Source organism: Dipodomys merriami, unplaced genomic scaffold (assembly GCF_024711535.1).
Source record: "Dipodomys merriami isolate MVZ:Mamm:240054 unplaced genomic scaffold, mDipMer1.0.p SCAF_11, whole genome shotgun sequence".
NCBI classification, from domain to species: Eukaryota; Metazoa; Chordata; class Mammalia; order Rodentia; family Heteromyidae; genus Dipodomys; species Dipodomys merriami.
Window position 1 is genome coordinate 49,227,915 of NW_027202382.1, and position 16,550 is coordinate 49,244,464.

Here is a 16,550-nt window from a genome sequence, read left to right on the forward strand (position 1 = left end):
CTTCTCAGAGTATGCATCTCTTTCCTTTCTTCTGAGATGTTTATACGCTTCTTTAGGATCTTTCACCTCTCAATCCAACTTTAGGTCCTCCTAAACTAGATTTTAGTAGCCAGTCCCTTTGGGACTATGGCGGTATTTGTCTGCTTTCTGTGTATTCCAACAACTACCTCGAAGGACGTTACAACTGCAATCACCTTCTGTATGGTAGACTTTTGTTGGGCCGGATAATCTCCTCTCAAAAGTCCTGTTAAAATCCTCTCAGTGTCACTGTTTGGAAAAGGGGTCCTCGGGTGAGAATAGAGCTGGGTTCCTGTCAAGACCCCAGGGAGAGTCCGCACAGAACGTTCTTGTTCTCTCCTCCTAGAACACAGAGCCGTCTGCTGGCCAGAGGCAGGAGCAACGGCGCCCAGATCTAACCTCCAGACCATCTCTGTTGCTTAAACCCCGGCGGGTGGCATTTGTCAGAGCAACCAGGGCAGACTGAGACAATGCTCCCACAGGAAGTCCCACTGCAGGCCGGTCTTCCCGCACAGGCCGGGGGACAGCATCCCTCAGCGGCCAGAACTCAGCCTCTCAAAGACTCTCCCCATGGGGCGTTCAGGACTTGGCCAAGAACACGAGCCTGAGCCCTGTCAGAGCCTTTCAGGTGCACCAACCAGACACCGGAGGGCAGCCTTCCTGGCCCTCGAGCCCTGGCACCAACTGCTGAAAGAAAGCAGGGGAACCAGACAGCAGAGCAGGCCAGGCATGGGGTGAGGAGGCCAGACACGGAGTCTCCACGCTGGGAGGGCACAGGGGACGCCCACGTCTAGAACATCCTTCAAAACAGAGGCTGGGGAGATTTGGTCTCTGAGCCTCAGAAACATGTATGCAAGTGTACGGTATGGCCAGGTGCCGGTGGCTCACACCTGTAACCTAGCTACTCAGGAGGCTGAGATCTGGGATCACAGTTTGAAGCCAGCCAGGGCAGAGAAATCTGTGAGATGCTTATTTCCAATAAACTACCTTCCCCCCAAAAAAGCCAGAAGTGGAGCTGCGGCTCACGTGGTAGCATGCTAGCCTTGAGCACAAAACTTAGGGACAGTGTGCAGGCCCCAAGTTCAAGCTCCAGGACTGTCATCAAAAAAAACATTAAAGACGCCAGAAAAAGGGTGAACAACGGCATCAGAGGAGCAGACTGAACAGTGATGAAAGTGAAGAACACACCCACAGGTGGAGATGGGAGGGAGGGACTGGGGGAGAGAGAGGGAACAGAAGACACTGTATAAAAGGAAATGTACTCATAGCCTGACACCTGTAAGGGTAACCGCTCTGTGTATCACCTCTGTAATAACAATAAAGTTAACTCATTTAAAAAAAGGTCTGGGAAGGTGGGTCAGTGGTAGAGTGCTTGCCTTGCATGCCTGAGGCCCTGGGTTGGATTCCTCAGCACCACATAAGCAAAAAGAAAAAAGCCGAAAGTGGCGCTGTGGCTCAAGTGGTAGAGCGCTAGCCTTGAGCTGAAGAGCTGAGGGACAGCGCCCAGGCCCAGAGTTCAGGCCCCATACCAGCAAATTAATTAATTAATTAATTTAAAATAAAGAGCAGGAATGGTCCTCCTTCATTTGCGAGACCAGCTGAGATTGCACTGGGTCTTTGCTCATGGCTGCCTGGGTTTGTCTCTGGCTACTGGAGCAGAACAGAGACTGCTCTGTGGTGGGGGTGAGGCCATGTGGCCCACAGCCTGGGGTGGCCTGACCAAAGCAGGCCTGGGCAGGGACCCTAGGGGCAGAAGTCCAGGGCCCACTGTCCTGAGTGAACACTCATAGAAAATCCAGCTGAGTGTTCCCCTACCCCTGCTGTCCCCTCAGCCCAGCGTCCCTCATCCCACCCCGCTGTCCCCACCCCCGCTGTTCCTTCAGGACAGTGTCCCCCATCCCGCTGTCCCTACCCCTGCTGTTCCCTCAGCCCAGCGTCCCCCTCCCTGCTGTCCCCACCCCTGCTGTCCCCTCAGCCCAGCGTCCCCCTCCCTGCTGTCCCCACCCCTGCTGTCCCCTCAGCCCAGCGTCCCCCTCCCTGCTGTCCCCTCAGCCCAGCATCCCCCACCCCGCTGTCCCCATCCCCGCTGTTCCCTCAGCCCAGCGTCCCCCACCCCGCTGTCCCCACCCCCGCTGTCCCCTCAGCCCAGCGTCCCCCTCCCCGCTGTCCCCTCAGCCCAGCATCTCCCACCCCGCTGTCCCCACCCCTGCTGTCCCCTCAGCCCAGCGTCCCCCTCCCTGCTGTCCCCACCCCTGCTGTCCCCTCAGCCCAGCGTCCCCCCTCCCTGCTGTCCCCTCAGCCCAGCGTCCCCCACCCCACTGTCCCCACCCCCGCTGTTCCCTGAGGACAGATGCTCACTGGACAGCATGCACAGCAGGTTTATTCGGACGGGAGCAGGTCGTCCCCAGGGCAGGGTGTGGAAGCGCGGGGGCAGAGGCTGTAGACTCAGACCAGGGCCAGAGGTGCTCTACATCAGCTCCTGCACGTGGAGGGAGGCACTCAGGCCCTGCGTGGCCTGTGGGCTCTGGGAGCACAGGCTGGGCACTCGGGACCCCAGAGGCCTGCATGTGGCTCTCTCTGCCACGGTCTCCTGAGCTCCACGGTGGGCAGGACCTGAAGGGACAGGGCTGGCCCGCGGTCACGCACAGCCCCTGTGAGCACCGGGCTGTCCTCCCCTCCCCACAGCCTCCACATCCCCCTCCAGAGCCCCGGGGCCGCCTGGGGCCCCGGGGCCGTGCTCAGCGCTGCTGGGGTCCTGTGCAGCCCTCCCTCCCGGCCAGGACGCCGGGCCCTGGGGTCCCGTCCCGCCAGGGCTGGGGCAGCAGCACAGGCTGAGGAGCACAGACCCCCCTCGCTGGGGAGCCCCCCCCCCGCAGAGCAGTGCAGGGAGGGAGGGGCAGGGGCACTCACCTTCTGCAGTACAGACAGACAGGTCACTGTGGACAAAGCAAAGTGGTGGCATGGGGCGGGGCCCGGTGGGCCAGGGCTCTGCCATCCCTGGGGGGCCTGATGGGGGGGTGCTGTGACCCAGTGGGGCCTACTCACAGTCCTGCTCGAACAGGTGTACGTCTGAGCCTGTGAACCCGCGCTCCTGGGCCACTTCGTGGAACTTGCTCAGCAAGTCCTTGTTGTGGGCGGGAGTCCGGCCTGTGGGCAGGGACGGCCGGGCTGGGCGACTGGGCGGCTGGTGGCTCTGTCCCCGGCTCCCGCCCGTCCCCCTCAGCACTGGGAGTCCTCACAGGCTGCTGGAATTCAGAACCGAGGGGGTGGCACCCCATGATTCCAGCCTAGCCTTACTGTAAAGCTTCATCATGGTCCGCACCTCCCCGGCTACGTGGAAAGAGATGTTGATGATGGCGTAGGAGTTGTAGTTTGTGTCCAAGATCTCAATCTCTTTGTCTCCTGGGAGATGAGAAGCCCGACGCTGAACATCTTCTACCAAGTGAGGGACCAGCCCCAGAGCAGGTGCCTGCCCCCCTCCCCCCCACCCCCGCACTCAGGCACCCTCAGATGGGAGGAGAGACCTAGAGCTGTCTGAGGGACTGAGGGACTGTCTGAGGGACTGTCTGAAGGGGAGACCAGGAACACTATTGACTGGGACAAAAGGGTACTGAATCACACCCTTTCTAAGGCTTCAGGGAAAAGGTCAATGACCCTTGGCAAAGAACACCCTAGAGGCCGTGGAAAGTGTATGGGGATGCCCAGCCAGGCTCCTGGTGTCTTGGCAGGACAGCCTGTTACCAGGTGGTGGAGAGGCCAGGAAGAGACCCCGTGAAATGAGTCCTCACAGGAAGGCATAGTTCCTGCCTCTGGCCAGGAAACAAAGGGACAGCTCACCGCTCCACCCCCTTACCAGATTTTCTGATGACTTTGAACTTCCCCGGAGCATTTCCCGGGAAGGCCCCGACCTGCTCCAGCACACAACCCTCCTCGCTGGGGAGACAAGAAGGCAGGCCAGGAGTGGTAGCCACACCCACAATCCCAGCACAGGGAGGCTGAGGCAAGAGGATTGTAAGTTTGAGGGCAGCATGGCCTACATAACAAGTTTGGGGCCAGTGTGGTCTACATAGTGAAGTATGAGCTACAGAGTTAGACCCTGAGAAAGAGAGGGAGGCAAGCAGGGAGGGAGGGAGGGAAGCAGGCAGGAAGGAAGTGAGGGAGGGAGGAAGGGAGGCAGGGATGGAAGGAGGGAGGGAGGCAGGAAGGGAGGCAGGCAGGAAGGAAGTGAGGGAGGGAGGGAGGGAGGGAGGCAGGGGTGGAAGGAGGGAGGGAAGGAGGGAAGGAGGCAGGAGGGAAGAACGTGAGGTACCACCAAATGCTGCCATCGCCTACCAGGCCCCATGTTCCACACCGGACAAGTTAATGGACAGGCCGGGAGTCCAGAGCGCAGCCTGGAGCAGGGGTGCTAGTGTCCACTGAGCCCGGGACCCCGGAAACCAATGCGCACGCGCCCCAACCCAACACCCCAGGTAGGACGGAGACTGCCCACAGAGCAGCGCTGGGAAGCGTGCCCACTCCACCGGCCTCTCCTCACACAGGCCTGAGCCCTCCTCCAGGATGGACACACACAGGACTGGCCAACGTTCTCCCTGAGGTGGACACAGGGACACACACACATTCCCCTGAGGGTGGTCTCATATGCGCGGGCAGGCCTGGGTATCCACCGCCCGCTGGCACCTGGGGACCTGGCACTGGCACCTGGTGTGCCCGCGCGCCCCGGGCTGGCCTGGCCGGATTTCTCCTCCGTCCCTGACATCATCAAGTCAGGGACTGTCACCTCTCATGGTCTCAGAGCAGGGAAGCCTGCTGGCTGGCCCAGCTGAGCCCCAGGTGACTGCGGGGGTCCGCGGGGGAGGTCGGGCCCTGAGGGCAGAGCCGCCCCCACCCCAGGCCCCTGCTCACCTGAAGTAGGTGGTGCTCAGGGAGATGCGATTCCCCTCCACCTTTATCAGCACACCCCCCATCTTCTCCAGCTTGTGAGGGGGGCCGAGCTCCCCCTCCTTAGAGGTGAAGGCAACCTCGTACCAGAGGCCCAAAAACTAGGAGAGGGGGGCGGGGGGGAGGGGAGGGGGGAGACACCCAGGTTTACCAGCACCCAGAATCAGGGACCCGGGGGACCACGCCATGCACACCATGCTCCTCCCTCCAGGGGGTTCAGAGATCGGCAAATTCCAGGGGAGGTGGAGGGCGTCCATAGCGTGGAGTCCCGGACCCCTCCCCAGGCTGGCCGCGAGCAGAGCCAGGCCCCGGACAGTGCCCCGCCATGGCTACCTTGGTGAAGTCGAAGTCCTGCGGCGCAGCGCCTTGCGTCGGGGCGGCCAGCCCCACACACAGCCCCAGCAGGGCCAGGAGCGCCTTCACCCCCATGTGCCCGGCGCCGGACCCCTGGGACTGGCGCCCAGAGCGAGGCCACGCACACACGTTGGCTCGGGCCCCTGGACTTTATATCTCTCTCCGTGGGCGCCCGGAGAGGGCACAGGAAGCTCTGCCAGACAGGTGGGCAGCAAGCCTGAGCAGCCAGGGGTCACCCACTTGCCAGGCCCCGGGGAAACCGCCTCCAGCCGCCCGCAGGTCTTGCTACCAGCCATCCACTCATGCATGCCCCCTCCCTCAGCACTGCCGCTGCCCGGGGCCAGCCGAGTGGGGGGGGGCCACGCTGGCCCCTGCCAGTGGTCTGTGTCCCACCAAGGCCCCTCCGTAAGCCTTGATCGCTGCCGCAGCCCTGGGGGCCTGCTGGAGGCACGGGCAGCCCGAGGCCCTGGAACAGGGAGGACATCAGCGTCAAGCGTGGCTGAGTCTGTGGTCCAAGGGCTGAGAGCAGCAAGGAGAGCACCAGCACCTCCTGGCCCCTCTGGTCCCACTGCTGCCCGGCTCAGTACTCAGAAGGTCAGCAAAGGCCAGATGACCAGCCTCCCAGGGGCCATCTTGGGCCACTGATGCCAGCCCCCTTCCCTGGCTACAAATTGCACACAATTGTTTTCTGGGGTCTAAATGGCTGGCGGCAGGGGGGGGGAGGAGTGAAGGGGCTGTGCCTAGATCAAGGCCTTTCTTCAAGTTCCGGGCCTGCGCTACGCCCACCTGTCCTGCCCTGCACGCACTAGCGGTGGGATCTCAGGGCCTACACTCGTCAGTGACGTCCGTAGGCCGAGGAAGCGAGCTCGTCGCCTGGGCACTGGGAGTTTTCAGTCAGGCTGCGTGCCCCGTTGGTGCTGTGGGACTCTGCGCAGAGCACCCCTGCTTCGGTCTGCGTGGGGTCCTGTTCACAGGCGGCCGTCCCCACCCGGCCCAGTCAGGCACCGCAGGGCCCCGGGCATCAGCCTGGGCTGGCTCCGGGCTGCCTCACGGGGTGCCGGGCACCTGAGCCGCCCTGGCACTCGGGGCGACTGGCTGGCCGCTCTGAGCTTCAGGAACCCATCTGTCCAGTGGGGACTCCGCGCCAGGACTATGGTGAAAAGAAACCGCCCATGGGCAAGCAGCCCATACAGGCAGTGGGTGGGGCCATGTCTAGCCTGGAGGCTCAGCCCCCATTGCTGGCCCTCACAGACAGCCTTCCTCCCCAGCAAGCGCCATAACCCCTCCGCCTGCTGCCACGCAGCCCCATGCTGGCTCTCACCAGCCTAGACTGCTCCAGCCCCCAGAAACAGGACCAGACAGACCTGCTGCCAGGAGGAGCCATGGGGCCCAGAACTAGGGGTGGGCAGCCCGCCAGGTCCAGAGCTGGACAGGGCCCTCGGGTGGGAACCCAGAGGCACTGAACTTCCAGGGAGACACCTTCAACACAGAGTACTCACAGAAAGCACAGAGGTGTCCCCCACCCACCACCCCCCACCCCCAGTGGGACCAAGCCCCACCCCGGCAAGCCTGTGGAAGTTCTTGAGCCCAAGGAAGGCCCCACGGGAGCCTCAGGATGGACCGTGACCGTGCATCAACCACCCTGGGGCCTTCTGGAGCCAGCAGCAGTGTTGGAGGAACTTTATGCAGATACAGACACCCCAAGGGCGAGGAGTAACCCCAAAAGCCATGTCTGAAGGGTCTCACTCCACCCTGTCCCTGCCCTTGTATGCTGAGGGGGATGGGGGCTGGGGAGGAGGGGACTTGGGGGACTGGGAGGTCTGGGGGGATGGGGGGTCTGGGGAGGATGGGGGTCTGGGGGATGGGGGGTCTGGGGAGGACTGGGGGTCTGGGGGGACAGAGGTCCGGGGAGGACAGGGGGCCTGGGGCAGCAGTCTGGGAATGGCACTGGTTGGGAAGCGGCCAGGTGCAGCTTGTGTGTGAGCCCAGCTGGGCGGTGGGGCTTGGGAGGAAAAGCTCATTTCCCTGGAAAGTCTTTCTGAGCTCACTACTTTTCTGTCTTGGGCTTGGTGAGCTGGACAGTAACCGAGTGCTCATGAGGAACCAGCTGGCCTGCACCCTCTTGGGGTAAGTCCCTGAGTGGGTCACACCTGCAGGGACGCAGAGCGTCAGCAGCGTCCTGGAGCCGGAGCGGGGAGGACCACAGGGGAGGACCATGGCCAGGACACTGCGGCGGCATCTCTCACCACCCGCGCCTGCCCTGCACCCACCAGCTTTAAACCCACCAGAACCCCATGATTATATGGGGGAAATGCAGACCCAGGAGCCCGGGCCTGGCTTTCTTAGGGCTGAAGGTCCCAGGCTGATGGACCACCTCGGCTAGATGGCAGCTGTACCTGGCACCTTCGTTGTGTGGACAACAGTGGGATGGGGTGGGGCCGCTCGCACCCCAGCAACAGAGGCAAGCTGTCCCGTGACCCCTCCTGACCCACCCCACACATCTAGCAGCCTTGGACAGCATGGCAACCCTCAAATTCACCAAGCAAGCTAGCATCTCTCAGATCACAGACTCTGTGTGTGTGTGTGTGCGCGCGTGCACACACACGTGCCTGTGCATCCTGGGTCTTGAACTCAGGGTCCCGACACTGTGCTTGAGCACTTTTTGCTCTAGGCTAGCACTCTACCACTTGAACCACAGCTTCCACTCCCAGCTTTTTGGTGGTTACTTGGAGATAGCGATCCTCAGATCTCAGCCTCCTGAGCTGCTAGGGTTACAGGCATGAGCCACCGGCGCCCGGCCATGAAGACTATTTCTTAAGACAGACAACTTTATTTATGACATCGCCTTCTGGAAAGAAGTTTAAGAAATAATATTTCCGGGGCTGGGAAGGTGGCTCAGTGGTAGAGTGCTTGCCTTGCATGCTCAAGGCCCTGGGTTCGATTCCTCAGCACCACATAAGCAAAAAGAAAAAAGCCGGAAGTGGTGCTGTGGTTCAAGTGGTAGAGCGCTAGTCTTGAGCTGAAGAGCTGAGGGACAGCGCCCAGGCCCAGAGTTCAGGCCCCATGACTGGACCTGCGGCGAACGCCTTCTCGGCCTGCGAGGAAGAACGACCACCACACCAGGAGTCTTCTCAGATCACGCTTTATTGGAGAGCCTTCTTGTTTGTAGGAGAGCTTGAGCGCGAGAGAGCGTGCACAAAAAACATGGCCGCTTATATAGGGAATAGGAACACGTGTCGTTCTATCATTGGTCGTCTGCCTTTCACCGTCACCAGGTGCCACGGGATTGGCTGGGGACTCTACGTGGCTCGCGCATGCGCAAAGCCCAGGACCCACCGTCCCGCCAAGCACTGCCTAATATGGAGTTGTTTACCTCAAAGCTGCAAGGGAGTGGGCGCCATCTTGTAATGGCGTTCACCCCGGCTCCCCGCAGTTCCCCCTTTTTGTTTTTGGCAACAGGTAAGAGTAGAGGTTGGGCCTCTATCTAAAACATTAATGAGAGGACCTTGCACTGGCCTTCGCCTGAGGGGCACCTTCCCCAGTGATGACCAGGCCCGTCCGATGCCTTTTTTGCAGAGGTGGGATCTTGGGCATCAACCCACTTGCAACCCAGCATGCTCTTCTTGAGGAGATGGTCCTCCTCAAGTGCAGTGCACTTGCCTCGCACCCTGTCCCAAATTGCAAGTTGCATACCTGTCCCGGTGCAATGGGATCCCCTGATCCCTTGGGGTGCTAAGGCTATGCAGAATGGTAAGGCTTAATTGCCTCTCAGGGCCGACAGCCAGATCTGGGGTGAGGATCCACTCTCCAAGGCGGCTAATGCTTGCGAGATAACAACCTTGTCCCTTCTGGTTTGGGCTCGAAGGCGACAGACCAACCATAGGCAGACCACGCATCCTCCCAGGCAGCAGGCTAAAAACATTCCGACTCCCACCCGCTCTTTGAAAAAGGACACCGCAGAGGCAATCCAGTCAGTAAATTGTAACAGCCCACAGCATCATTGGTTTAGCTATCACAGGGGTTGCTATTAGCACTGTTGCTAACAGCAGGAAGATCAGCTGCATCAGGAGACGAGTGGATGGCATCTTCATTTTGTGGGTCTTCTTTTTCAAGAGGGGGTTCTTCTGCAGTCTCCACCTGCCTGGTCAGTCTCGTTGGCACCCAGTGAGGTACTTCTTGACTCTGTGGAAAAACACAAACAGCTCCCCTGGATCTCGTTATTACCGGATCCGGTCCATACCATTTATTAATAACATCCTTCAACATAACCATGTCTTTAGTATCCATGGGGTCTCTTGTCATATGCTGATCTGCGGCAGACTGATCGTTGTCATTTAGAATTAAAAAATTAAGGGTAAAGAGCGCAAGAGAAAGTCTTTCCCTGGGGGACGCTGACTCAGCAATTCCCCCTTTTTGTTTTTGAAGCATTTCTTTTATGCTTCTATTAGCTCTTTCCACTATACCTTGTCCTTGAGGATTGTAGGGCAATCCAGTGGTGTGGGCAACCTGCATTTGTGCGCAAAAGGCGCGAAAACCATGGGAAGTATAAGCAGGGCCATTATCCGTCTTAAGTCTAAGGGACTTTCCCCAAGCTGCCCAAGCTTCTAAGCAGTGTATTTTGACATGAGACACCTTTTCTCCTGCCAGAGGTGTGGCATGAATGACATCGGAAAAGGTATCGACAGACACATGTAAATATTTCAACTTACCAAATTCTGTCAGATGAGTAACATCCATTTGCCATAGGGCGTTTGGTCTCAACCCCCTGGGGTTTACCCCCACATGGGGAGGATGAAGAAAGGTAACACAAAATTTACAGGCTTTAACAATATCTCTTGCCACATGCCTGGGCAAATTATATCTTTTCCTAAGGGTATTTGCGGGTACATGATACAATTTATGAAAGTCTTTTGCCAATTCTACAGGATCAGCAGCAACCAGGGCCACAGCCCGAGCTGCCTGGTCCGCAAGGGCATTACACTTTGCCATCGGGCCCGGCAACATAGAGTGGGCGTGAATATGTCCAATATAAAAAGAGTGTTTTCTGTTTAAGATAAGGGATTGAATCTGTAACAAAACATTAGAAATTATACTGGCCTGCTTAATTGAAGCAGCAACTTCAAGGGAAGCAATGGCATTTACAACATATAATGAATCAGAAAATAAGTTAAAAGGTTGATCAAATCTTTTAAAAACTTCAAGCACAATTAAACATTCAACAGCCTGTGGGACATTCGGCCGAAAATTAAAGACCACCGGCTGTTTGTGTCCTTGAACAAAAAAGGCACCTTGTCCAGATTTTGATCCATCTGTAAAGATGGTCAGGGCACTAACTAGGGGCTCCTTTGAAGTAATGACAGGAAAATACACTAAGTTTTTATTAACAATGGCAAGCAGGGGATGCTTAGGATAATGATTATCAATTACATTGGGAAACGAGCAAACAAGAATTGCCCACATATCCACTGTAGCGGCCAAAATCTCAACTTGTTCACGGGTATATGGAATGATTAATTTATCTGGAGTCTTTGCAAAGTGCATCAAACAATACTTTATGCCCAAAAGTGCTTGCTTAGCCACTAATTCAGGAAAATATTGAACTGTTCTTGCTCCCACAGAATTGCCATGAAGCCACCACAAGGGGCCATTTTGCCAAAGAACCCCCGTGGGATAATTTTTTGTTTTTAATATACATAAATCGATAGGTAATTTTAAATCAACCCGTGAAAGTTGAGCCCTAGACAAAGCTGCCTCAACCTTTTGTAGGGAATTTAGTGCTAAAGGTGTCAGGGATCTAGAGGAGGTAACTTCAGGGTCGCCCTCCAAAATGGCAAATAAAGGTAACAACTCTGACCGAGGGAGATTAAGAAACCCCCTTATCCAATTAATATCTCCTGCCAATTGCTGAAAATCATTAAGTGTTCTAAGGTGACCAGTTCGAATGGAAAGTTTTTGTGGCTTAATCTCATTGGGAGAAACAATGGTTCCCAGAAATTGAACAACACTAGCCTGTTGAACCTTTTCAGGGGCAATAATCAATCCCTTGTCAGCTAAGGTCTCCGTTACCTGCCCAAACACCTTATGAAGAGTCTCTACCGAGGGAGCAGCCAACAAGATATCATCCATATAATGGACAATCCGTACTTTTGGAAATTTTTTCCTTACAGGGGTCAATGCAGCCCCTACGAACAATTGACAAATTGTTGGGCTATTGGCCATCCCTTGGGGGAGAACTTTCCACTGATAGCAAGCATCCGGGGTTTCATGATTAACAGAGGGTAAGGTGAAGGCGAAGCGCTCCCTATCCTTCTCACAAAGAGGTATGGAAAAGAAACAATCCTTAATATCTAAAGCTAAAATAGGCCACTCTCAAGGTAACGCAGAGAGCAATGGAAGTCCCCTTTGGATGGGTCCCATAATTTGCATCTGGGCATTTACTGCTCTAAGGTCATGTAATAATCTCCATTTTCCGGAGGCCTTCTTGATCACAAAAATTGGGGTATTCCAAGATGACACTGAAGGTTCAACATGCCCCAGCTGTAGCTGTTCCTGGACAAGAGTTTGAGCCGCTTCCAATTTTTCTCGAGAGAGGGGCCCACTGAGGAACCCATACCTCCTTTTGCGTTAACCAAGGTATGGGTACCTCACCTTCAGTGGAAGCTTTGTTTTCAGAGGCCCCTAAGAAAAACCCAAACCCTTTCTGTCCTGCTTAGGAAGTGGCTCTATCGGCTCCTTGCGTCCTTGGAGACATCGACCAAGCCCCAAGGCTGGAACAAATCCTTGCTGTTTCATCATATTCTGACTGGCCTCAGAGTAATCATTAGTTAAAGTTAACTTCAGCTGTTGCTGCACATCTCTTCCCTAAAGATTGACAGGGACGTCTACCACAAATGGCTGCATTTTTCCAACCTGGCCTTCCTCTGTTCTCCAAGTCAATTTTTTTGCACTTAACTGTGGGGCATCAGCATAGCCCAGCCCTTGCAAGGTCTGGGAGGATTTTTGAGTTGGCCATTGCTTTGGCCACTCCCCTCTTTGGATGATGCTTCTATCTGCCCCAGTATCCACCAGTCCCTCAAATCTTCTCCCTTCCACTTGGAGAGTTAGCATGGGTCTTTGGTCTAAAGTTATGGACAGGCATGTAAGGTCGACTCCAGTGGAGCCTAGCCCTTTATCTCCTCTCTTTATCTCCTTAGCAGGGAAGTTGCCGTGAAGAGAAGGCAAAAGCAGGAGCTGTGCGATTCTATCCCCGGGAGAAATGGACACCACTCCATGGGGGACATGGCAGAGGACCTTGATAGTCCCCGTATAGTCAGGGTCAATCACTCCCGGGAAAATTATTAATCCTCTCATTGTGGAGGAGGAGCGTCCTAAAACTATTCCTACAGTGCCTTCATCTAAGGGTCCTGTCATGTCCGTCTCCACAATCTGGACTCCCATCTGCTGTGTTAATACCTGTCCGGAGGTGGCACAGAGGTCCAACCCTGCGGAGCCTGAGGTTGCTCTTTTTGGCTGGGGGGTTGTTGCGGGTGCTGTCCGGGAGCCAGAGTCTGAAATGCCCCGTAAATTTTCGGGCCCTGGGGACGAGGGCCCTTTTTCCCGTTTTTTGGCTCTTGTTTTGAATCAGTGTTTGGAATAATTTGGGGGATAAGATGTCCATTGATGTCTCTAACTGACCGGCATTCATTAGCCCAATGTTTCCCCTTTTTACAACGAGGACACACTCCTGGAGTCCTTGGCGGCCTGGGCGTGTTTCGCACCGGACCACCATTTTGTGGGCACTGCCGTTTAAAATGTCCCAACTGACCACACCGAAAACATCCTTTTCCTTTATTATCTTTTGCGGCCCTGGCAGCCGACAAGACAGCAGCCGCCAGCCCCGCATTGGTCAGGGGGCCACCCACTTCTCTGCAGGCCCTTAACCAAGCTTCTAGGCTTTGGGTTCTTACTGGGGTAATTGCCCTCTGACATTCCTTGGTACTTTGTTCGAAAATGATTTGTTGTACAAATGGCATGGCTGTTTCCAGATTTCCTAACACCCGCTCGGCTGTCTCTAGCATACGGGCAACAAAATCAGAAAATGGCTCATTAGGGGCCTGAATGATTTTTGTTAGATTGCTGGCCATCTCTCCCTTGTTTGGGAGGGCCCACCAGGATTTGTAAAAAAGAGTATTCACCTGTCGATACACCTCAAAGGGATATCCTGTTTGATCTACAGCATAGGGTCCCTGCCCGAGAAGCATATCTACGGTCCAGTCCGGGTGCCCGTCACGGACATTTTGTCTGTATTGGGCTTGAGCCTTGTCTTGAACAATAGACCAGAAATCAAGGAACTGCCCATGATTAAGGCAGGTACGGGCTACCTCAAACCAGTCCGTGGGCGTCATAGCATTGACGGTCAGTCTTCGGAGCAGGGCAATGGTATAATTAGCCGTCACTCCATAAGTCTGGACTGCCTCAACTAAATCCTTAAGCTGGGAGTAGGAAACCGGCTCAAATTTTTTTTTATTAGTAATTGGATTTTTAAAAACTGGAAAGGCGGCCGCCAGCCGCGACCAGGTGCTCCCTTTTATAAAGTGACTCCGCCCCGCCGGCGGGCACGGGGGGGGGGGGGGGGCCGACGGGTGAGGGCCAGCTCCTTTCCTCCTTTCTGGCTGCTGCGGTACTCTTATTGTTTGGGGACGCCACCCCCCATATCTGTCTGCCTCATACTCAGCCGCAGCCTCTTCTAAGTCTTCATTATCAGCTGGATCGAGCTGCTCTCCCTCCTCCTCTAACATTTCTTTCTCTGAGTCACTCACAGGATCACTGCGTTTTTGGTCCTGCCCTTCCACATGTAGGGCTGAGAACCGGTTTGCCTTCAAAGAAGGGTATAGGGGTCTCCTTGAGACCCCCTCTTTGTGGTCATCCCCACAACGCAGAACCACCAGAAAGACAAACCACAAGGGAAGAAGCAACGCAAGAAACAAGTAATCTACAGTAAACAGCATACCGGGGGATACTTACCAACGTCTCCTCCCCGCGTGTTGAGTTCTGGCTCCTGTTCGGCCTCTCGCGTGGGTCCCGGGTTTCGGCACCACTTGCGGCGAACGCCTTCTCGGCCTGCGAGGAAGAACGACCACCACACCAGGAGTCTTCTCAGATCACGCTTTATTGGAGAGCCTTCTTGTTTGTAGGAGAGCTTGAGCGCGAGAGAGCATGCACAAAAGATATGGCCGCTTATATAGGGAATAGGAACACGTGTCGTTCTATCATTGGTCGTTTGCCTTTCACCGTCACCAGGTGCCACGGGATTGGCTGGGGACTCTACGTGGCTCGCGCATGCGCAAAGCCCAGGACCCACCGTCCCGCCAAGCACTGCCTAATATGGAGTTGTTTACCTCAAAGCTGCAAGGGAGTGGGCGTCATCTTGTAATGGCGTTTGCCCCGGCTCCCCGCACGGACCCAAAAAAAAAAAAGAAAAAAAAGAAATAATATTTCCCTTTCATCTTCCCATGCTCACTTCCTCCAATTCCCTACAAATGAAAAAGGGGCAGAGTCCTGGGGTGCCCGGATGCGAAGCCTTCCTCCCAGGGCCCGGGGAGGTGATCCGCTCAGTGGTGACGTGGGGGACACAGACGCCCTGGGGCCCGGGATCCAGCTCCCAGGGAACTCACACAGCAGGGAACAGCTGGCACATGGTTGAGAGGGGCCTCAGGGGACCCGAAGCAACATCTGCCCAGTCCGTGTTCCTGGTCCCGGCTGAGGGGCTTAAGAAGAGGTCCTGCCCACCAGTCACTGATGCTACTCACGGGGGGGGGGGGGGGGGGGGGGGGGGGGGGACTATGATGTGCCCTGCCACGCCGACCCCAGTAGAGTCTGCTTAGCATGGGAAACCATCTATCAGACCATGATAGGGGCCTCGAGACCTATCTCTGAGTTTTGGGACTTCACCGAAGTCTACCTCAGAGAATGGGGCTTTACAGAAACCTATCTCCAAGTTTTGGGACTTCACCGAAGTCTACCTTGGAGAATAGGGCTTCTAAGAGGCCTACTCCTGGGAAAAGGCTGGAAAAACCCCTGGGAAAAGATGTGTTTCTGCCTTTCTTCACTGTATAAGAGTGCCTATTAATCTTTTACTGCTTCTACTGCTCTTTGTACTTACTCATTGTCAACGTTCCCTTATTCAAAGCTCTTTCTTAAGAGTGTTGATGACTCCAATATCTGATGAGTGTCTTAAAAATATGACTAACTCACCAGAGTTAAGTGCTACCCTGAAACCCCTCTTATGGAGGCTAGTAGACAAGCCATAAGCAAATATAAAAGTATTGGGGGTTTCACAAAGTCACTCCAGCAGAAGGAATTGTAAGAAATTTACAAGAAGCTGTAGGCGCGGCTAGAACAGAAGGAATGTATGGCAATTGCTGAGATAACTACTTAGGAGAAAGAACTTCCTGTTACTCTCTTTCATTTATTAAGAGACTTGCTAGATCTAGGCCTCCGGGGTGCTTACTATTAAAGAAGAAACAGGAAAGATCTTATGGGACAGTTAAGGCCTCTATAGAAAAAAGTAGTGGTTAATTGGTGACAATCATCGAAACCCATTGTATTTCTTAAAAATAGAGGTAAAGCCGGAAACAAGTGCATATCAGGCGACTAGCTGGTGACCACCCAAGGATGAAGCCCTGCAGCAATATTGTGTATCCTTTTGCCCTTTCTTCTGGAGACTTTTGCTATAAAAGTTTGTTATCCTCCGCATTAAATCGCACTCAGCACTCAGCATCCACTCCTCTTGTGTGTGAGTTGTCTGTTTGCCATCTCCCCACCTATTCCAGGTTCCTCCCCTAGGTGTCCTCCGTCGTCCCGACAGAACCCGGTCCGCGGCAGTGCCCCAGATGGACTGTTGGGCAGGCACAAGGGGACATTAGGACATGGGTCTAGAGCTGGCTAGAGACCGAGAGGAATCACCACAAGAGGTAGGGAAAGGCCGGCTGAGGACTGGCTGATCCCCAGCTGAGCCAGCGTGTAGGGTGACAGCAGAAGCAGACAGGGCAGGCACAGGACAGGGGAGCCCGTGGCTCCCTGTGTGCCCAGGACAGGGAGGGCACAGGCCCCCTCAGCGCTGACCGCTTCCAGCTCAGGTCTTCTGAGGACCACAGGCAATAGACCTTCTGATGCCACATGCTCTTTGCATGTGAGCTCTGGCCCATCACAAGAAAGGTCTCCAGGACAAGGACACAGGCCCTGACCCTAGGAGGGTCTGC

General features: G+C 55.6%; 1 protein-coding gene across 2 annotated transcripts; it reads right to left on the reverse strand.

Annotated features, from left to right (window-relative positions):
• Positions 1-2,380: 2,380 nt before the first annotated feature.
• LOC138822316 (epididymal-specific lipocalin-5-like) lies at positions 2,381-5,498 on the reverse strand. 2 transcript variants are annotated; one of them, XM_070015093.1, is made up of 7 exons: positions 5,290-5,497; positions 4,921-5,057; positions 3,872-3,951; positions 3,316-3,420; positions 3,064-3,165; positions 2,929-2,954; positions 2,381-2,497 (listed from the first exon to the last, which is right to left on the reverse strand). In XM_070015093.1, exons 1-7 carry the CDS (start codon positions 5,383-5,385, stop codon positions 2,486-2,488), a joined length of 558 nt encoding a protein of 185 aa, XP_069871194.1. In that variant the 5' UTR covers positions 5,386-5,497; the 3' UTR covers positions 2,381-2,485. The 2 variants fall into 2 exon arrangements, with proteins under 2 accessions (XP_069871194.1, XP_069871195.1); XM_070015094.1 differs by lacking the exon at positions 2,929-2,954 and having other exon boundaries at positions 5,290-5,498.
• Positions 5,499-16,550: the final 11,052 nt, after the last annotated feature.